This window comes from Nannobrachium achirus (genome assembly GCF_963921795.1).
Source record: "Nannobrachium achirus genome assembly, chromosome: 5".
NCBI lineage: Eukaryota > Metazoa > Chordata > Actinopteri > Myctophiformes > Myctophidae > Nannobrachium > Nannobrachium achirus.
In genome coordinates this window covers 44,414,026-44,435,835 of record NC_137814.1, presented here as the reverse complement: position 1 = coordinate 44,435,835, position 21,810 = coordinate 44,414,026, and the positions used below count along the sequence as shown (strand labels likewise).

Genomic DNA, 21,810 nt, shown 5'->3' with positions numbered 1-21,810 from the left:
TAGGCTGAATCAGGAGTCTCTCTCTCTCTCTCTCTCTCTCTCTGTGAGTATACGCGAGTGTGTTTACTCGAACATGGGGCGACAGTAAACCTCATCGTGGTTTGTGGTGGTCAGCTTGTCCACGCTGCCTCCGATGGAAGTCAGGATGCTGTGCATCTCCTCGAGGGTCTCCTCGGGCATAACAGGCTCTCTGTACAGGATCCAGGTGAACTCTTTGTAGAAGGCACCGTAGTCCCTGCAGCCGTACACCAGGGAGTGGTTGTAGTCACTGGAAAGCACCCAGTAGGGACCAGGGGGAGCGTCTGAAGGAGATGGGTGCACATGATAGTCATTGATTGATTGAACATCTTTGGACTCAAGAGTGGCATGCAAATACAAATGCAGAACAGGTGATTGATATCTTCGCCTATAATGACATGCCCAAAATAGGGACCAGGGATAAGGGCCATTCACACTAGAACTAGTACTAGTACTAGTGCTAGATCAAATATAGTTTAAAAAAGTTCTAAGCCAAGTGGATGGCCGACACACCAACTAAAAATACAATGGTGAAAGATTTAGTTATAGTTACCTTTATAGTTATCGTGACCAGTGGGAATGGCACTTTAATGTGATTCAAAATATTCCACATGCCACTATATCAAAGATAATGTTTGACAGATAGATAGCTTTATTATCCCAAGGGGGAAAATAAGGTTACAAAGTTACAGAGAAGAATGAAAAAGAAACAACTATTGTACTGTACTGTACAGTGAAAAGAGCAAGTCACAAAAAAATAAGTGTCAAAGCACAACACAAATAGCAATACCTAAAGCACAAATTATCAATGCAGTGCCAAACTAAAAGTGTCCAAACAGTCGATTCTACAGTAGTAGTCAGTGCTACACAAGTATCTCAGCGCCAATGCGCCATGTCAAACACAAGCTATAATACTCAATACTATACCAACAAATTAGCTATTGATAAGTGAAAGTGTTACAGAATGCGGTGCATGACACATTTGACGTCCTTACTCTCATTGAAGGAGACCTCCAGCTTGGCAGGTTCAGATGGGTCAACGACCTTGGCTGTTCCAGTGGCAGAGCTAATGGTTCCATCAGCACTGAGAGAGGTAGAGTTTTAAAAACATAAGAGAAAGAGAAGAGCGAGAACCATGAAACAAAGTGGTTTCTTTAAAATACTTTTTTTTTAAATTCATACTTGCACCATGATGGTTGAAACATGAATTACAAGCAGCATCTTTTCCGCTGTGGAGGCTGAACATGACAGTAGCCTACTCACTATGCTAAATGACTTTTGTTTTTACTTGTGAATTGAGGTAGTTTTTTGTATTTTGAGTGATGATGGGTTGAGACAGAACGGACAACAAATTATCTAAACATACGCAAGCTTTATCTGAGCCAAATAAAACCTATTAAATGTGTCTTGCCGTTGTAACTTTGACCAATGCCTAATTTCTAATTTCGGAAATAACTGAAAACATGGCAGATCAGATGGTGTCACGTTTTTCACTTGAAGGCCAGTTATTCTTGGCATATAGGCCTACAACATTGTCGTTGTTGTGCTGTAAAATTGTTATTTATGTGCATTTGTGGCTCAGAGAGTGTACACATGTACAAATGACACTCTCAGGCTTATTTAAGTTAGGACCATATCCTATATGCAGATGGTACTCACAGCAAATTACTGTTGAGCACCCCAACAACTCCGGGGCCCTTCAGATGGTACTGGGCAGTGGTACACTCTCCATGCTGGAAAGTGGTTGGCAGCTTCTGGATCCCGTACCACTTACCCATGTACTGCAGGGCAAAGCACACAACACAGAGGGTCATGTAGGACCAAACACTCCTAAGTGATTAGCTGCATGTTTTATTAGATGAGATTATTAAAGCTGCTATCCAAAAGTGGTTGGAGGTGGTCTCCCTATTCTTCCTGTGAGAAAATTAGACCCTGGTGTCGGGACACCTATTGGCTCATAAGAAGTACTGCCTGAAGCTCATACTCATAATACATAAATTATCTCCCCTGGATAAGTGGAGGTTCTGTCTTGAAAGAACGGTAGAACTTTAGTCTCCCATGCATGCGGGATACCATGGTCCAAGCCCCGGGTAGTACATGAAACCTACAGAATGCAGCTTTAAATGCCAGAAATACATTTTACAGCATGTACATTTGAATTAGTAAAGACATCTTTATGTGTTGCTCCTTAGCTAATTTAACATCAGATATAAGCAAACATTAAAACCTAGGGCAGATATATGTAATATAGTATTTCCATATATTCACCTTGGAGGGATCAAAGTTCTGCTGAACAGCGGGCTGGGGGCATCTGCCCGGCTTGGTGACCTGAGCGTTGGCTGCCAGAACGCACAGCAGAGTCACAGAAATCACCTGGATGGCCTGCATCTTCTCGTCAGAAAGTTAGAAACTGTGAAGAACGTCAAATCTTTGTTGTTGCGTAGGCTAAATACAACAGAGCATTATTCGTGAAGTCCTACTGCAGAAATAATTTCAGATAACTAGCTGAGGAAAGCTAATTTAATACCGGTAGTTATCCATAGTGTTAGCTTGTTTTTCAAGCTAGCCATAAATTGTTAGCTTGAAGATGAGTTAAAGACTATGAATTAATCTTGAGAGAGATGAGAGAGTGACATAAAGAAGAGAGATGGTTGGATCCTTACCTGTACATGTGTTCAGGAGAACGACCTGGTTTCAGTGAAGTTCACAGTTTTGGGTGCATTTTTATATACTGGGGTCTGCAGGTTACATCACTTCGATCCCTCCTCCTTTTGACATATATAATATGTTTTGTAAGTAGTGGAGTGTGAGAGTTGGCACCTGTTCAAATGATTACTTACAGTATGTTATTCAAACCATGCCACGTACATGACTCTTACCCTCTGTTGGCACCTGTTCAAATGATTACTTAATACTTACAGTATGTTATTCAAACCATGCCACATGACTCTTAGGCTCTGATATAGGCCTACAGCTGCAATGACTTTTGGGCCTGTTCTGCTACAGCCACCTGACTTCCAATGGAGCCAGTGTGGACAAGATGACTGTCACCAACCAAGATGAGGCTTACTGTCAGACCAGTAAACAGTAACACACATGGAGAACGAGTGGCAATAGTCTAGATAGGTTTGAGGAGAGACCTTGTAACTTCTGGTTGGAAAATCAAACCACCAGCTGACAGAATCTGGGTGAGGAAACTGAATGACAAAGAACTGATAGTTCTCAGTGAGTACTGAGCCAACATGTGTCAATGGTGTCAAGAAAAATAAGCTTAAAAGTAATTTGATCTTTTCTCATCTTGATGTTCTGATAAAATCTAACATATTTAATGGAAGTCTTGTTGTATACTGATGTGAATTTCAATGACAACAGGTGCTTATTATTTAAAACATAGAGCAGCTTTTACAATTTACAATTTAGGCATTTAGCAAACGTTTAATCCAGAGCGATTTACAATAAGCAAGGTAATACATCAAACATCAACATAAATGCATCAAATGCATAGAAATAGTAATCTAAGAAAAATAACATAGGTAGACCAAGCACCTATTCAGTAAAAACGTTATATAAACTGTAAATTACGCTAGCTAACTTTCACGTATGGTCACTGAGGGGAGGCGAGTGCTACAGTAAGTGCTATGGGCTAAGGTTGAGTCTGAAGAGGTGAGTCTGACGAGTTCAGACCACGGTGGAAGCTAGGGAGTGAGTCTGTTGTTCTAAGTGCGACAGGGAGTTTATTCCACAGTTTGGGGGCCAGGAGGGCGAATTGTCTAGGACAAGTGGATTTTTGTCCTGGGGTTTTTAGCGAGGGTTCTGTCAGCATCCCTGTTTAAGCTGATCTGAGTGAATGGGTGGGGTTGTATAGGGGTCGATCAGGTGCCATACCTTTGGCTGCTATGAAGGCCAGCATCAGTGCTTTGTATTCTGTGCGGGCAGCAACCGGGAGCCAGTGGAGGAAGCGGAGAAGGGGGGAGACATGTGAGAATTTTGTCTGGTTGAAGACCAATCGTGCCGCGGCATTTTACCTTTTGCAGCTATTTCTCATGGACAGGTACGCATTAACTGCTCCCTGCAGAATTAACAAAACTGTAGAGGTTAACGCAGAAACCACTACAACAGCCCTATAGCCAAGCTGAGCTGGATGGACGATTCAAACCCAGCAGTGGTGGGCAGGAACCTCACCACTGTGCCACCGTACTCTTTTGTATCACCCAGTTCTTAGTTTAACTCATTCACTGCTAGGCCCGATAGTCCAGAGAATATGCTAATGTCCCTCTCTGCCAGGCCCGCTAATCCTGAGAATTTCCCGTTTTTGAAAAAAAATAAAATGTTTTGGACCCCAAAAAATGTAGTAGGCATGATAGCAATCGTGAAATTGCATGTTTAACCCCCATAGCAACCCCATCTTTCAAACATGGCAGCCATGTTTGTTTCCATTTTAAGAAAAGATAATGGCTGCTAGTTCATGAATGCCTGAACGGATTTCCATTCGGAATTTTTTGTTTGAAAACTGTGAGCAATGTGCACACACGTGGTGCATGATCTAGGCATGGACATGACATGACATGACATGACATGATCAGTGCACTATGAATTACATGGACGTCTATGGAGAGAGAGGCAAGTGGAACTTGGAAGGTATTTTCAAATGGCACACCCTACCTGGTCCCAAGGCTATCTGACATCTGACCATCTTATCTTCTAAACCACTTCTAAAAGCATATATGTTCCGAAAAGCATTCATGTAATAATACTTTTCATGCATTAATCCTATTGTTATTCATTGTTTAATTGTATTAACTTATTTATTTTAACATTTCTCCAATTGTGGAGTTCTTTTGGTATTTGAATATGCATTTTGTACCAGTGTCCCATTTTTTGAGCAGCACTTTGTAACTCTGTTTTTTCAAGTTGAGTTTCAAATGGACCATAGATTCACTGAGAATGTAACTGTATGTAACTGCTGATGTATTGTCATTGCAATAAATAGAAAATGTGATCGTCTTTGACGTGTGTTTAGGAAGGGAGGGAGTTGCTGTCATTACTGCCATTATTTAGTTGAATATCAACTGACATACTGCATGGGCATCATCAAGTCATAACATTAATTATCGACTTGAGAGTCCAAAATGCAAAAGTAATTCAGAGAATCAATCGAATAAAAAAGGGATAATTTCAACACGTCAACAATAACAGTCTCCAAATGTCAACTAGATTCAAATGATTAGTCATTACTGTACTGGATGTACTGTACTGTACTGTACTGTACTGGATGCTTTAAATACATTTTAACAGTCTATAGTAACTTTTATTGTATTAGACATAGACACACAACAGAATCTCAGACTTATTAGATGAAGGAGAAAATGACACATGCACTTATTTTCTACAGGTTTATTGCATTGACTAGATTTCACAGACATGGACAGCACAGTCACAACAAAAGGCATGCAACACATTCTGCAGCAGGCTGTCATGAATCCGAGTCAATCTGTGTCTCAGAGGCCTGTAGACTGAATCAGGAGTCTCTCTCTCTCTCTGTGCAAGTATGTGTGAGTGTTTGTTTACTCGAACATGGGGCGACAGTAAACCTCATCGTGGTCTGTGGTGGTCAGCTTGTCCACGCTGCCTCCGATGGAGTTCAGGATGCTGTGCATCTCCTCAAGGGTCTCCTCGGGCATAACAGGCTCTCTGTACAGGATCCAGGTGTACTCAGAGTAGAAGCCAAAGCCGTAGTTCCTGCAGCCGTACACCAGGGAGTGGTTGTAGTCACTGGAAAGCACCCAGTAGGGACCAGCGGGAGCGTCTGGAAGAGATGGGTGCACATGATAGTCATTGAATATCTCTGGACTCAAGTGCAAATACAAATACAAATACAAATACAAGTGATTGATATTTTCTATGATTAACCAATGCTTTGTGAGCTTGTAGATCAGCTTTTTTTTTTTTGAAAAATCTTCTTCAAAAAAAGAAGCAAAGGAAAGTCAATCTCATTGTTGAGACCAGGGTAATTTGTAGCTTTTAGGGTGATAATCCAAAATGTTTCTCTTTGGAGAAGCTGTTTTAATCTGTCCCCACCCCTTACAGACTTGGGAATTACTTCAATCACCATATTTTTTTAGATTATTCGGATTTGTGTGTCCAGCTGTTTTGTAGTGTTCCGCCATAGGATAACTGGGATTGCCAGTCCGTACAGCATATTCATGCTCTGCAAATCTGTCTTTAAGCCTTCGCTTCGTGCGAAGGCTTTACACTTTTTTTAAACAATCTTCCTCCAAGTATAATCACAATACCTGATGATCATGTTGTAGGGGGGAAAAAATCACATCACCCTGTCTTTGATTGATTTAGAAAAATAATCTTTGCCCATAATGACGTGCCCAAAATAGGGACACCAATGTTAAAGTGGTTAAAATGTTCCACATGCCACTATATCTGCAAAGATAATGTTTGACAGTAAATTAACTGTTGATAAGTGAAAGTGTTAAAGATTGCACGACACATTTGAGGTCCTTACGCTCAAAGAAGGAGACCTCCAGCTTGGCAGGTTCAGATGGGTCAACAACCTTGGCTGTTCCAGTGGCGGAGCTAATGGATCCATCAGCACTGAGAGAGGTAGAGTTTTAGAAACGTGTAAGAGAAAGAGAACCATAAAACATATGGCTTAGTCGTTTAATTCCTTTAAAAGCCTTTTTTAAATACTTGTACCATGATGGATGAAACATTACTGGAAGTTATTTACAACCCCTTTTCCGGGACTTGGAAAAACACATAACAGCATTTAACATCTGTTTAGCAGAGTGTAGCGGCTTGTGTGGGACAACCAAGGCATGGATGTGTTTCATGAAAAAAATAAAAAAATGAATCACTTTTGACCACAACAAATAGTGTAAAAGCGATATAGGCTCCACTCTATGCTATGGGGGCTGCTGGGTTCTACTGGGGAAACTGGACCACAGGGGCATTTCTGCTTAATAGACCCCATGGAGAGTAATTTTGGATCAATATAAGGAGGAAAATGAGCCTAGATGTTATTTAGGGTGGAGTTGTCTTTAAGCTGATTACCTGAATATACGCAATTATCTGAGCCAAATAAAAGTCTCTTGCCTTTGTAAATCTGACTAAAGGCTAATATAAACTTCAAATATAACTGAAAACATAACAAAATGGTGTCACGTTTTTCTCTTGGTCAGTTATTCTTGCCATACAACATTGTCGTTGTTGTGCTGTAAAATAGTTATTGATGTGTTCATTGATTCATTTGTGACTCAGAGAGTGTACACATGTACAAATGAAAATATTGTCCTATAAGCAGATGGTACTCACAGCAGCTCACTGTTGAGCACGCCAACAACTCCGGGTCCCTTCAGATGATACTGGGCAGTGCCACACTGTCCACTCTGGAAAATGTTTGGCAGCTTCTGGATCTCGTACCACTTACCCATGTACTGCAGGGACATAGCACACAACACAGAGGGCCATGTAGGAAACTTCAAAACACTCATAAGTGCTACAGCATGTTTTGGTAGATGGGATTATTAGAGCTGCTATCCAAAAGTGGTTGGAGGAGGTCTCCCTAGGACTCCAAACATTAAAACAAAGGGCAGATATGTAATATAGTATTTCCGTATTCACCATGGTGGGATCAAAGTTCTGCTGAACAGCGGGCTGGGGGCATCTGCCAGGCTTGAGGACCTGAGCGTTGGCTGCCAGAACGCACAGCAGAGTCACAGAAATCACCTGGATGGCCTGCATCTTCTAACCAGATCCTGTGGAGAACGTCAAAAGCTTGTTCTTGCATAGGCTAAAGCAGAGCATCATTCATGAAGTACTGATTTCAGACAGAGAATAATAGCTGAAGCCGAAATTATATATGTTGTGTATTGCTTGGAGAAGCACTTGACTACCAGAGTAGTTAGTGTCTGCAAGGTTTTGCAACACAGAATTCTTGTGTTTAAAAAAATGAAACAAATCAAGCTAACCATTAATAAGTTAGCTATCCATTAATGGCCATCTTGAAAATAACTTATTTTTCAAGCACCCATAATTTAGCTTGAAAATGGGACTATAAATTAATCTTGAGAGAGAGGAGAGAGTGACAGAAACGTAAAAAAGAAGAGATATGGTTGAAGCCTTACCCGTATGTGTTCAGGAGAACTACCTGGTTTCAGTGAACTTCACAGTTTTGGGTGAATGTTTATATAAGTACAGAGGTCTAGGTTGCATCACTTCCCTTCCCTCCACCTTGTTGACATATAGCAAGTAGTGGAGTGTGAGAGTTGGCACCTGTTCAAATCATTATTGCGACCGTAGGTCACAGATATGTGAACGGTCACAGCTTGTCTGTATGTATCTCTGTCACGCCTGCTTGAATTGTATTAGCTTGTTTATTTTTGTTCTTTTGGTGTTTGAATGTGCATTTTGTCCCATTTTTTGTGCAGCACTTTGTAACTCTGGTTTTTATCCCTGATTTCTTTCTAAGATGAGGTTCAAATGGACCATAAATTCACTGATAATTTCAGATTGTAGTTGCAGTTAGATTCATATAATTAGTGTGATTGCCCTATAGGGCAACCTCTCAGGATTTATGTGACAATATAATTGGCTTACAAAAGTTGTGGGAGGAGCCTATTTCGTAAAAACAAGACGCCATATATAGGCTATCACAATATTGAAGACTTTATTAGAAGTTTGCATAGGAAAAGGTACAGTTTCATGACGGTACAGTTCACTGGTACAAGGTCTACTAAAAGGAGATCCATGAAAAGACTAAGCTTATTTCCACTGGAAACCATTGAAGTATCTCATATAACATTGAATGACAGACAAATAGAACACAGTACTATGCAGTAGATATGTAAAGAAAAAGAAAAAAGAAAACAGTAAGTCTAAACAAACAGTATATACAAAGAAGGGGCAGGGGAGGGTAGGGTTGGGCTAGGTTCATTTTTTTACCAGTTGCGAACGGCTGCTGCCTGTAAGTGGTTTTTCAGGGCAATTTTAAAGGATGCTAGTGATCCACACTCCTTTATGGCCTTCGGTAAGGCTTTCCACATTTTGGTGGTATAGCAGAAAAACGAGTTTGACCCTTTGTTGGTTTTGACTCTGGGTTGGAAGTGATCTGTGGCGCTGCCTCTGGTGTTGTAATTATGGACATCCTTAATGTTTATAAAGTATTTTGACAGGTACTTGGGTATCATAGTGGTGTAGTGTATCTTGTACACCAGGCCCATTGCAAGTTGCTGTACTCTGTCATCTACTCTGGGCCACCCCACTGTTAACTGGTGAGTAGCGGTGAGGTGAGTCTGATAGGGAAGGTTAAGCAGGACCCTAATTAGTTTATTTTGGGCTGTTTGGAGTTTAGTTTTAAGGGCTTGTGGGGCGTCACGATACCATACGTGAACTCCGTAGTCAAATAGGGGCTGGATTATTGCACCAGCTATGGTCTTCAGTGTGTTGAAATTGACCATTGGGGCGATCCTCTGTAGGAAGCGAGTTCGTTGGTTGATTTTATTTATTACTTTAGAAGTCATCTTTTCGCTGGAAAGATTAGCTTCAAGGATACATCCTAAGTAAGAGATTTCGTTTTTTCGTGTTATGACCTTGTCACCCATTTGATTGTGAAGTTATCAACTTTTTTGAGGTTATGATTTGTTCCAAAGAGGATGGACTCAGTTTTTCCCAAGTGAATTGATAATTTGTTATCGTTAAGCCATGTGCAGATCTTACTTAGTTCAGAGTTAAGTGTCTTTTCAACCTGCAAGTGGTCCTTGCCCGAGACTAGGAGAGCCGAGTCATCCGCGAACAGGAACAGATTGCAGTCGCAAGCAGATGCCATGTCGTTCACGTATATTAGGAACAACAGAGGCCCCAGTATGCCACCTTGAGGAACACCACAGCTTACTGGGAGGGGGGAGACAGGGTACCGTTAATCTCCACCACCTGTTCCCTCCCCACCAGGTAAGATTGCATCCAACTCACTGCTGCGCTGTCAAGACCGATGGCTTTTAGTTTCTCAATCAGAATAGAATGATTTACGGTGTCAAATGCCTTCTGGAGGTCCATCATGACCATGCCGCTATATTTGCTGTCATCCGCTTCGCGTTTGATTTGGTCAGTCAAATAGAGAAGGCATGTGTCAGTGGAATGAGATTTTCTGAATCCAGATTGGAACTCGTAAATCAGATTATTCTCATCAAGATATTTTGCAATCTGTTCGTAGACTATTTTCTCCATGACTTTGGATATGGAGCTAAGAATGGAAACGGGGCGGTAGTTTCCAGGGTCTAGTTTGCTACCTTTTTTATGCAGGGGGGTTACTTTTGCTAGTTTGAAGTCCTGGGGGACATGACCCTGTTCAATGGAAAGGTTAATTATGTGGGTAATGATTGGAGCAATGGTGGCGGCTGAATCTCTGAGAAATCTAGCTGGAATTTTATCAAGGCCAGTGGCCTTGTGTTGAGGTAGGGCACTCAGTTTTTTAAACACTTCATCAGTTGTCACTGTGGCAAGTTTAAAACCGTTTTTTCTGACGCCCAGTTTTTTGTAGAATTGTTTAACAAATTTTACACCATACCGCCCAGATGGGGCAACCAGTCTTTCGACCAGTTTACGGGCTGTGGTGGTAAAGGTTTTGTTAAGATGGGTAGCCACTTCACATTTGTCAGAAATGAGAGCTGCGTCCGTTTTGATGTTTATGTTGTGGCAAATGGTTTTAGGTTTTAAGCCTAATTGGTTGTTAAGCAACTTCCATAGGTCTCGTGGTTTGTTTTTGTATTCGTCGATTTTTTCGTCGATGTAGTTTTTTTTGGCGGATTTGACTAGGGCGGTTGTCTGGTTTCTAAGCTTCTTGCACTGAGCAGTAAGATGTTTGATTTGGATTTTGAGGTCATGGTTGAATTTTTTCCTGAGCTTTTTGCAGCACTTTCGTTTTTCATCATACTTTTTGTCTCTGAGTTTAGCTGATTCGGCAATATCTGAGTTATACCATGGCTCTTGGCGGGCTTTAACCCTGGTGGTATTCAAGGGGGCCACGTCGTCTAGAGCATCGGTTAATTTGGTTTTAAAACCACACCATGCTCCTTCGACATTTGTACACTGCAGTTCTGGGGTAAAGTCTGTACTCGCTAGTTTGTGATTAAGAGCCTCACTGGAGTAGTTCTTAAGGCTTCTAGCTACGACAGTTTTGTGGCCACTAGCCTTGGGTTTGTGTATTTTTCGGGTAGCGTAGATCATGTAATGATCACTAAGACCGCATACAATAGCCCCGCTAGCGGTGACTTTGGACTTGTCATTGGTTACGACGAGATCTATGAGGGTTTGGGAGTGCTCTGTCACCCTGGTGGGTACGGTGACCAGCTGAGTGTATTGAGTACATAACCCATCAAAGGACTTGAACATGGGTGCTTCTTTACGCAAAACATCCACATTCCAGTCGCCCAAAATGTGGTACTCAATACCGTCCACCTTTGCTAAGCTCTCATCAAGCAGCTCAAAGAAATCATTCTGATCAGGTGGTCTATAGACAGCGCATATTAGTATGTTTTTTGCATGTTCAAAGATTACCTCAATCCATACAGTTTCAAGAGAACTGTGGTGTAAGTCTGGACGGGGGATAAAATTGACATCATTATGTACATACATGCAAACTCAAATATAGTGAGATATGCACCAGCGGTCAAAGGATCTCCAATTATAATTATTGCTACTGTATCTTTCTAGCCCTGGCCCTAAAGATAGATTGAAAAATATGTGAAACCCTTCTTATGTGGAATTCCAACAGTCTATAGTAACTTATAATGTATATTGTACACACAACACAACAGACACACAACAGATTCTGTTGAACAGAATCTCAGACTCATTAGATAAAGGAGAAAATGACACATGCACTTATTTTCTACAGGTTTATTGCATTGGCTAGATTTCACGGACATGGACAGCACAGTCATAAGGCATGCAACACACTCTGCAGCAGACCGTGTCATGAATCCGAGTCATTCTGTGTCTCAGAGGCCTGTAGGCTGAATCAGGAGTCTCTCTCTCTCTCTCTCTCTCTCTCTCTCTCTCTCTCTGCACGAGTATGTGTGTGTTTGTGTTGTTTACTCGAACATGGGGCGACAGTAAACCTCATCGTGGTTTGTGGTGAGCAGCTTGTCCACGCTGGCTCCGATGGAAGTCAGGATGCTGTGCATCTCCTCGAGGGCCTCCTCGGGCATAACGGGCTCTCTGTACAGGATCCAGGTGAACTCAGAATGGAAGATACCGCCGTAGTCACTGCAGCCGTACACCAGGGCGTGGGTGTAGTCGCTGGAAAGCACCCAGTAGGGACCAGCGGGAGAGTCTGGAGGAGATGGGTGCATGTGATTTTTTTTATTCTTTGTATGCAAACGTTTTATATGATTGTGAAAAAGATTTAAAATCTTTGCCTATAATGACATGCTCAAAATAGGGACAACAGGGTTAAAGTGGTTACAAATGTTCCACATGCCACTATCTGCACGGATAATGTTTGACAGCAAATTAGCTGTTGATAAGTGAACGTGTTACAGATTTGAGGTTCTTACTCTCAAAGAAGGAGACCTCCAGCTTGGCAGGCTCAGATGGGTCAACGACCTTGGCAGTTCCAGTGGCGGTGTTAATTTTTCCATTAGCACTGAGAGAAGAGAGGTAGAGTTTTAAAAATGTGAAAGAGAAGAGAGAGAACCGTAAGAGCTTTGTCCTTTGACTCCTTTAAAAGCATTTTTTTTATTCACATTGTACCACGATGGTTGAAACATTACACTAAAGTGATTCACAAACAAGACCTTTTCAACTGTGGAGGCGGAACAATAGGCCCTACTCACAATTCTAAAGATGATTTTTTACTTGTAAATTGAGGTTGTTTTTTGTATTTTGAGGGATAATAGGTTAAGAATATCCCAGAAAGTGTATTTCGCACCACTTAGTCTTGGTCAAACTGTTCAACTAATTATCTGAACATAATGCAAGCTTTAAATAAGTTAAACTTAGTAAATGTTCTTGCCTTCGTAAATTAGACTAAAGCCTAATTTAAACTATAGAAATAACTGAAAACATGAAAGATGGTGTCACATTGTTATACTTGAAGTCAGTTATTTTTGGCCTACAACACTCGTACGACAATGCTGTAAAGTCAGTGTTAATTTATGTATTGGTGGCTCAGCGAGTGTACTGAACAAAATGTACAAATGACAATCTCAGATTAAGGTAGGACCATATTGTCCTATAAGCAGATGGTACTCACAGCAGCTCACTGTTGAGCACGCCAACAACTCCAGGTCCCTTCAGATGGTACTGGGCAGTGCCACACTGTCCCCGCTGGAACATGTTTGGCAGCTTCTGGATCTCGTACCACTTACCCATGTACTGCAGGGGCAAAGCACACAACACAGAGGGTCATGTAGGAAACTTCAAAACACTCATAAGTGCTACAGCATGTTTGGTGGATGGGATTATTAGAGCTGCTACTGCTACTGCCCGGGTAGTACATGAAACCTACAGAATGCAGCATTGTAAAGAATTTATGGATGGACGTTTACATTAGTAAAGAAACTTTGATGTATTGCTCCTTAGCTAATTTAACATCAGATAGTAGCAAACATTAAAACCAAGGGCAGATGTACAGTATAAAATAGTATTTCCATATTCACCCTGGTGGGATCAAAGTTCTGCTGAACAGCGGGCTGGGGGCATCTGCCAGGCTTGAAGACCTGAGCATTGGCTGCCAGAACGCACAGCAGAGTCACAGAAATCACTTGGATGGCCTGCATCTTCTCACCAGAACCTGTGGAGAACGTCAAAAAGTTTGTTCTTGTAGGCTAAATACAACAGAGCATTCATGAAGTCCTACTGAGGAAACACAGGCGTGAGGCTGAATTTATATGTGCTCATCGAAAATAAATTAATAGTTAACCATTATAGTTAGCTTAGCTATCCATTATTGGTTAGCTTGAAAATAACTTATTTTCAAGGTAACCATTGTTAGATTGAAAAGGCTGAGTGGTTAAGGCGCATACGACGGGCTCTAATGCAGCCTGACTGGTTCGATTCCTGAGCCTTAGCAGTGTCAATCAGTCTCTCTCTCCCCGTTTCCTGTCAGTCTCCACTGTACTACCCAAACAAGAAAAGCTGAAAAGTCCAAAATATACATACCGTAAAAAGGACTATAAATGAATCTTGCAAGAGGGGAGAGTGACACTTACAGACACAGAAAAAGGCCCCTTGCCCCTTACCTGTATGTGTTCAGGAGAACTACCTGGTTTCAGTGAAGTTCACAGTTTTGGGTAAACTTTTATATAAGTACAGGGGTCTGAAGGTTACATCACTGATCGCTTCCCTTCCCTCCTCCTTGTTTAGAGAGTAGTGGAGTGTTGGTGTGAGAGTTGGCACCTGTTCAAATGATTACTTATGTTATTCAAACAGCCCTGAATGTAACAATACTGTATGTGAGGGAAATATTCTGGCTAGGCTGAATGAATGCTGTAAATGATTTACCAGGCTTTTACTTGATACACTTCAAGGCTAACCACAATTATTACAGTATATTGACTTTTACAACTTACACATTACACATTCATTCAGCATTTTTACTCCAAGTTCCTTGTTGGATAGAGACTATGTAAGTAATGTATGACATAATACACAATCAGTTGTCAATCACCCATATTCTCTATTATATTTGTTATATTTCGCAATGGGAGAGTTCACTCCTTGTTTTCTTAACCAAATACTCAACAATCTCAGTACATTTCAAGAACAGGTTAACCAAATCCAATATGATGCAACATTATCAGTTGTCAAATGTGGTAATGTTGTGTTCATTATCACAGTCTAGTACTTACAGAAACATTAAGCTGATATAAAACGTTTAAGATTTAAGTATAAAGATTTTATTCCACATTCAAAAAAGAAAAGCAGCGAGATACTTTACAGTACACCATCTTCAACAATACAGTACAGGTGTTCACAACTAACCCTTTAAGCCCCTCTGGTACAGACATGGACATTCACAAAGACAAATGGTCAGCAATACAATTGAAATACAGGGGCATAAACCAAAGGCAATATAGAAACAATATAGCAATATTCATCATGATATTCTTTGGATAATCAGATTCTATTCTTTATTCAAATTCATTCCAGCTGTCATTCGTTTTCATAATTGTTGAATCACAGCTGGAAAAAGCTCTCAAAGAACCAATCCTTACGTCACAGTAATAGTCATGCTAATTATATCACTGCATTCTAATGTGACCATTTCTGTTCCTCGACAGCAGGCAATATTCCCAAGTGATGTGGTCATAAACACACACACACACAACATATCCACACATGACTTAACCTATGCTTGACCGTTGACCCCATGACCCCTGTGTGTACACAGGTAGCAGCAGCCTAGATTAAAGGCTGTTTGTAGTAGCATGTGACAAGCACTCTGACTCTGCTTGTCAAATTCTGTATGACTGTATGACTGGAGGTGCCAGGTGTCATTCAGAATTTCCCATCTCTGCTTCTGTGTGAAAACTTCTATTTGATTAAACATAAGCTATTTTATGTTATGAAACAGCCTATAAGAATTTAGAAATGTCTTGATGTCTTTCTTAACAATCCCTCTTTTATGAATTACATTTATTTTAATAAATGTTTTCAGGATCTCAGGTGCCATTTTCCTTTTTTCTCTATACTGACTAGTAAAATCCAGGAACTTCAAAGGATTTACAGTACATGTAGCTTGTGCCTCCTCTTCAAATAGGCGTTGATGTTGCTTGGTATACCATACAGAAAGTGAACATTTTCTTTTGATGTTTAACTCAACTTTGATAGTAATTGATAACAACTATTTGTGGTGGTATGTATTTCTACTCAGTCAAGACTGTGGAAACAGCTGAGAAAACGGCCTGTGGTCTTTCAAAAGGGAAATATTTTAGCAGACGTTGTTGTGATGGACAGAGTGTGTAGTCAGGTGTAGAACAAAATGTGAGGTTACTGTTGTGTTCATCCATGCTGTTAACAGGTGTTAACACCATGGGTCACCGTGAATTCAAGGTTCAAGGTGGTTCAAGGTGTTTGTAAAAACATGCAATACAGCTGGTACAGTAGCAACACTGTAGGCAGTGACATCCTTCAACAGAGCTAGAGGTCAGATTAATTTAAGGTACAGTAAATAGCATGGAAAATGGTTAGAGACTTATGGTTTTCATCCAATGTGTCATCAAAAGTCCTCAAGGGTTAACATTTCCTTTTGTACATTTGTACAGTATATGTGGGGTTGCGGAAATCAATGATTTAGCTGGGGACCCCCTGGAACCCCTTCAAGGACCTCTTGGGGTCCCCAGACCCCACATTGAGAACTAGTGCCCTAGTAGTGAACACATAAAATAAATCACAATCCTCTGCAATACAGCATGACATTATAATATGTGTATGGGAGGTGGAATTACCATTTCTGTAAATCTTGTAACTTTCAAAGCGAAGCAGGGAGTTGACAGGACCGACAGTTGACAGAATATCAGAGTGTTGCCAAAACGTTTTTTTCTCATTTGTTCAGACAATCCAACACATTTTGGCTCAAAAATTAACATTCAATCAGGGTTCTGTCATTTGTAGCAATTTAAATACTACCTTTATGTATGTAGACAAACATTTTCTGGAAGCATTTTTTTAAAACAGTTCCAAAAAAATGCTTGTCTACATATAGAGATATTTAAACAAACATGCCCAGCTAACATCAGAAGTCAAAAGGACATGCATCTAAGGGAAGGGACTTTTTTTTAGTTTGTTTTACAACATTTCTACTGGTATGTGGCCCATGACTCCAATTTGCTAATGCTTTACTTCATGTCCCAAATAAGGCCAGCTCTATACAAAGGCAGCAATTCATGACACAACGTTCTGGGTTTAAAAAACACCGCAGACAGAACTGCTCTGGTGAATTGTCAAGTGCTTCTCCAAGGAATACACCACCTATCTTTACCATCATTCCACAGCGGTAAGATGTGATTTTTATTGATGTACGTAGAGATTTATGGTAAATGACTGGATATCCTCAGGAAAGCTTTATTTGTCAAAATTGATAGCGTGTGTTAGTGATACTTATTAGACAAGTGAATGTCTTGCTGCATACTTTGAATCATCTCTTCTAGAGAGCCAATGGAACTGCCTCTATTTTTACGCTCTTCTTTATTTGGTCTATTCTATCAATTGGTTAGTAAATATGGCACATCTTTCATAATCTCCAGTTGCTACTTCTTCCACAAACATAAATACCTAACCCATGTCCTGCAATTCTCACTGACTAATGTTTTGGGTGGTTATACTAGAAAGACCAACAGCAACCTTTCACTGCTTGTTTAGCTCAAGCCTGATTTACGCAATAGTACAACAGTGTCTTGTGAAGTTTCGCTCAACAAAAATAAAGTATTTTCAGCTGCAACAATTGAAAATGTGACACTTTTGTCGTCAAAGAATGATTCATTCTCTGTTTCACAACTAAGTATAAATCCTTCTTCGACCACAAACGAGTCACATTTTCACTTATTGCACTTGAAAACTGTTTAGCTTTACTGTTTTACTTATTGTTTTGTATCCCGTGGGTTCTAATCCTTTCCAGCAGATCAAGGCCCTGTGACCATGAGTCCATCATTTGCTCTATTACTTCCTCTCCTCCTCCCCCTCATCCATGCCCAGGTGCCACACTGGGGCCCATGCCCAGAGCCAGCTGTCCAAACTGCCTTCAACATTAAACAGGTACCACCTGATTTAGATAAAGAATATATTACCCTCATCCAATGCTGGGCAGACAGTCAGTAAGTTTATTCATTTTGTGGATTCAATCTTGACTCAATACTTGCAAACCAAAAGATGTTGAAAACAACTTTAAATGCTCAACAAACATTCTTCCGATTCCAAATGAAGGCTTGCAACTTAGAAAACTCATTCAGATAATTTGTAGATTGTTTTGGTTTATTAATATATTCATTGTTGAATGGTTAAATGGAACATTACATTACGTTGCTTATCAATGGTGATGCTAGTGTGGATTTTATAGTAGGCCTATTCGCAGTTTAAAGCACAATGATATTCTCTGAATGCTCGTGTATTGCTCTTGTAGTTTATGGGGAGATGGTTTGAAGTTGCCAAACTGCCAGCCCAGTTTGAGAAGGGAAGGTGCATTGAGACCAACTTCACCATGAAGGCAGATAGCACCATTCGAGTGTCCAGCTCTGAAATATTGTGAGTATACATACCATTACCATCACTTTTGTACACTTCATGTGTATGGCTTTGCCTATATTGTCTTCTTCTTTGAAACTGAATTTGAATATACAATATGACAGAAAGGGAGAGTGTAGACGAATTGAAGGCATTGGAGTAACCGAGGACATCAAGAATCCTGGCAAGTTGGGAATCAGCTACTCCTATGGTGAGTATGAAGTATATCGTCGTTGTCGGGTGAAAACCTTGTATGTCCAAGACCGTTCGTTTTGTATTTATCATTTTAAAAATGAACTAAACTAGTGAAAATAGCAGATCTACAAGCACACAACGCCTCGCACCGCGAGGCGTTGTGTGCTTGTAGATCGGCTGTTTTCACTACTTTTGTGCGACGGCCTTATGATGAAGCAGGGCTTCACTTCGCGAAAAAAAACATACATATTTTGAAACTTAGAGATACGAGGTTTCTGCCCGACAGTGACGATATGCCTACAGTTTGACATTGTCGTACAGATTAAGTATGAATCAGGCTTTACATCAGTGTTTCTCAAACGTTTACACTTGAAGGTCTCCCCTTAACTCTGACAGTGTACAAATGTGTACACTGTCAGAGTTACAGACTTGTATGGGTCAATTTAGACCGCCATAAAGGAACCCACAAAGTCCCTGGAATCCACTTTGTGAACCACTGCTTTACATAGTCTGGGATCACTTCACTTTTCGGGCTTGTAACCGGTCTGGAGCGGAAACCACAACACGTCATGTTGTAGTACTCAAAGGACTACAATTTGCCGGAAAGATCAAACCGGATTCAGTTTTAACCCAAAATATTCCCCTGCACTCAAGGACACACTTTTATGGCCTACCTAATAAACTCCTTGATGCGGAGTAGTTTTGCTTTTGAAAAATTAGTTTGGTATTGGTAAATCCCTGCCCACCACTGCACGGAGGCTGTGGGTTTGAATCCACTGCGGTGGACCAGGCTTTGTAGGGCGCCTACTACACGAACACAAGTGTCCCAGGTTTGTGGGAGGGAGGGTGATATGTCACTGTACGTACTCATGTGGGCTGTGAGTGATTGTTGGAGTAGGACGAAGGCTATATGTCCTCCTGCAGGGGCTCCTCAATGGCAGGTGGAAAAAAAAATGAAAATACCATGATGCACTTTGTGTGTGTTGTGGGTAAAGTCTTCACAAATCTGGAGCCTATGTTCACATCTGTTTACATGTGTATCAAACAGTGCTACCCTACTCTCCCTACTGGATCCTGGCCACAGACTATGTCAACACAGCCCTGGTGTACTCCTGCACAGATGTCTTGAGGCTTTTCCACGTCGACTTTGCGTGGATCCTGAGCCGAACACGAACCCTGCCGGATGCAGCCGTCGAGAAAGCCAAAGAAGTATTCACCAACAACAACATTGACGTGAGCAGAATGGTGGCCAGCAAGCAGCAAGGCTGTGACAGCAGGCTGTGACAGAGCTCTGTGAGTGAAGGGCAGCACTAGAAAGACGACACAAGATGGCGCTGTTGACAGGGAATGTTTGGGAGAATATTTTCTGTCATATGGTTTTTCAATCATGTTTGACTAACTGACTAATATTCTGTACATCCTGTCTTGGTTATTAAAGCATTATTTTTTCATTATAACAGCTGTCAATATTACAGATATTAAAGTTACAGTATATGTAAACATATGGTGAGGGTTGAGTAATTTGTCTCAAATTGAAAGTACACAGCCCCTTATTAGGGTAAATAGAATCAGCAAAATCCATACCATGTGAGCTCAATTGATTTAAATGCTGGTCACTTTCACTGCTGAGCAAAACTCAAAACAAACCAGGATTTGATAATGATCAAGCAAGCTATTTTACTATAGAGGCCTACTGTACATACTGTAGGCCACATATGTCAAACTCAAGGCCCGGGGGCCAAATCAGGCCCTTGATTGAATTATCTTCGGCCCGTGGGATGATATTTAATTACTATTAGAACTGGCCCACTGGCCACTGGTATATTGCAACATCTTACCCATCAGACCAAAGGGATATCTCTATGGACTGGGGGAGACATTTGACTTTTGATGCCATCAGGCTGAGGCGATGGGCGTGTTCGGAAATGCGCACTCAACGCACTGGTGTGCCATGTTGTCGTTCGTTTATTCGGTGCACTTGGTGCGTTGTCGTTCGGAAATCCAGTGCGCGGCGCACTGGTGTGTTGAGTGCACGCACTCACCAACCCTACTCAGAAGATGGGGTTAGGCGGTGTGGTGCGGTGGTTCGGTGTTCTGATTGGTTGGTTTTCATAGCCATGTCTCGAACGCTTCTCAGCTGTGAACAATGGCGGAAATTACCGCAAAATGCAGCATTTGCAGCTTAATTGGTCGTTTGGCCTTGATAGTTTCACACACATTAACGTGTAAGCAGGTATGCCAATGCTATGAATTACATCTCCTTTCAATGTCAATGTTACGTTAGCATACTTAGCAACTGCTGCTTTTCAGAAAGTTTGCCTTCAGAGTTCAGAGTGAAAAAGCACACAGCTCCCTGTTAAAACTGGTCGTTCGTAAATAAGCCACACTGAACGCACTCTCCAACGTCACGCCCACTGCACTCACTACACCGAGCACACCCTCGGTGCGGGTTTCCGAACGCACCCAATGTGTCACTCTGTTACACACGCACCACCATAATACTACAAGTCCCACAATGCACTGCTAGTGCATTGGCACGTATCGAGGACCCGTGACCACAAGCCCGCGTTTGAATAAACATTGAACCAGTCCGGCCCTCAACTTGTACCATTTTTTAAATTTTGTCCCCCTGTGCATTTGAGTTTGACATCCCTGCTGTAGGCTATGTACCGGTAGCCTACTACTGCAAACCATTTTACAGACACTTTTAAAGAGTTACTCAGCCCCATACATTTGTAATATATTTCCTGATCACAAGAAAATATGAGCCTAGAAACATTCAGCCCATGAACAGAAAATGCATGGAATCCATGCCATGGACTTGCAGTGCAGGGCAGCAATCTCCTGTGGTTGCAATCAATGTTTCCAAATGTTGCAGGGCCTTTGGCTTTAGCCTCGTAAACCAGTCTCTCTTCCTGCCTTCATTCGAATGCGAAGCAGATTCGAACTGAAGATGGGAGGAGTCAGTTTACTAGGCTACTTTGGCTTGTCTGAACTCCTTCAGACGTCTTTTGTCCACTTGCCCCTGAGGCTCATATCCTATCATCAATTCAATGAATACTTCAAATTTTAGAAGAGGCTCATATATTCCAAGTATTGAGGTAGCCCACCAATTTTGAGGTACTTGAACTTGAGTAAAACCATTTTCTGATACTTCACACTTTTACTGTGTACTTTTACTGTTTGATATGTTTTTGTTGTCAAAATCCATGGTAAATCCAAACGTAGAAACTAGGCAATATTAAGCTTTGAGCTTCAGCCTATTTTAGATCAATTAGAACATTTTTAGATTTCAATGTGAACTTTTTCTTTTAACGAAATGTTGGATTTTCAATGTGAAATGTTTTTTTTCTTTTAATGAGGATC

The 21,810-nt window shown here is 41.1% G+C and overlaps 4 protein-coding genes across 4 annotated transcripts; 1 reads left to right on the top strand and 3 right to left on the bottom strand.

Moving 5' to 3' along the window:
* Positions 1–63: 63 nt before the first annotated feature.
* Positions 64–2,406, bottom strand: LOC308285095 (apolipoprotein D-like; the record flags this gene model as incomplete). Its single annotated transcript, XM_080725814.1, has 4 exons — positions 64–302; positions 1,014–1,102; positions 1,678–1,799; positions 2,287–2,406. The coding sequence occupies 4 exons, from the start codon at positions 2,404–2,406 to the stop codon at positions 64–66; spliced, it is 570 nt and encodes a 189-aa protein (XP_080581940.1).
* A 3,024-nt stretch (positions 2,407–5,430) lies between these two features.
* LOC308285733 (apolipoprotein D-like) lies at positions 5,431–8,242 on the bottom strand. Its single transcript, XM_080726582.1, has 5 exons — positions 8,157–8,242; positions 7,654–7,787; positions 7,345–7,466; positions 6,536–6,624; positions 5,431–5,824 (listed from the first exon to the last, which is right to left on the bottom strand). Exons 2-5 carry the CDS (start codon positions 7,771–7,773, stop codon positions 5,583–5,585), a joined length of 573 nt encoding a protein of 190 aa, XP_080582708.1. The 5' UTR covers positions 7,774–7,787; positions 8,157–8,242; the 3' UTR covers positions 5,431–5,582.
* A 3,877-nt stretch (positions 8,243–12,119) lies between these two features.
* On the bottom strand, positions 12,120–13,808 carry LOC308285482 (apolipoprotein D-like; the record flags this gene model as incomplete). Its single annotated transcript, XM_080726250.1, has 4 exons — positions 12,120–12,361; positions 12,585–12,673; positions 13,283–13,404; positions 13,689–13,808. 4 exons carry the CDS (start codon positions 13,806–13,808, stop codon positions 12,120–12,122), a joined length of 573 nt encoding a protein of 190 aa, XP_080582376.1.
* A 3,859-nt stretch (positions 13,809–17,667) lies between these two features.
* On the top strand, positions 17,668–19,728 carry apoda.1 (apolipoprotein Da, duplicate 1; the record flags this gene model as incomplete). The annotated part of the gene is made up of 4 exons (XM_080725209.1): positions 17,668–17,784; positions 18,149–18,270; positions 18,375–18,460; positions 19,493–19,728. The coding sequence occupies 4 exons, from the start codon at positions 17,668–17,670 to the stop codon at positions 19,726–19,728; spliced, it is 561 nt and encodes a 186-aa protein (XP_080581335.1).
* Between the last annotated feature and the right edge of the window lie 2,082 nt (positions 19,729–21,810).

What these genes read in the sequence shown, in the direction of transcription:
- LOC308285733 (XM_080726582.1), bottom strand. Translation starts at nt 7,773, where the DNA reads ATGCAGGCCATCCAGGTGATTTCTGTGACTCTGCTGTGCGTTCTGGCA. An exon ending in AGAACTTTGATCCCACCATG is followed by an intron (nt 7,467 to 7,653) that starts GTGAATACGGAA and finishes ATGTCCCTGCAG; the next exon opens with TACATGGGTAAGTGGTACGA. An exon ending in GTGCTCAACAGTGAGCTGCT is followed by an intron (nt 6,625 to 7,344) that starts GTGAGTACCATC and finishes TACCTCTCTCAG; the next exon opens with TGCTGATGGATCCATTAGCT.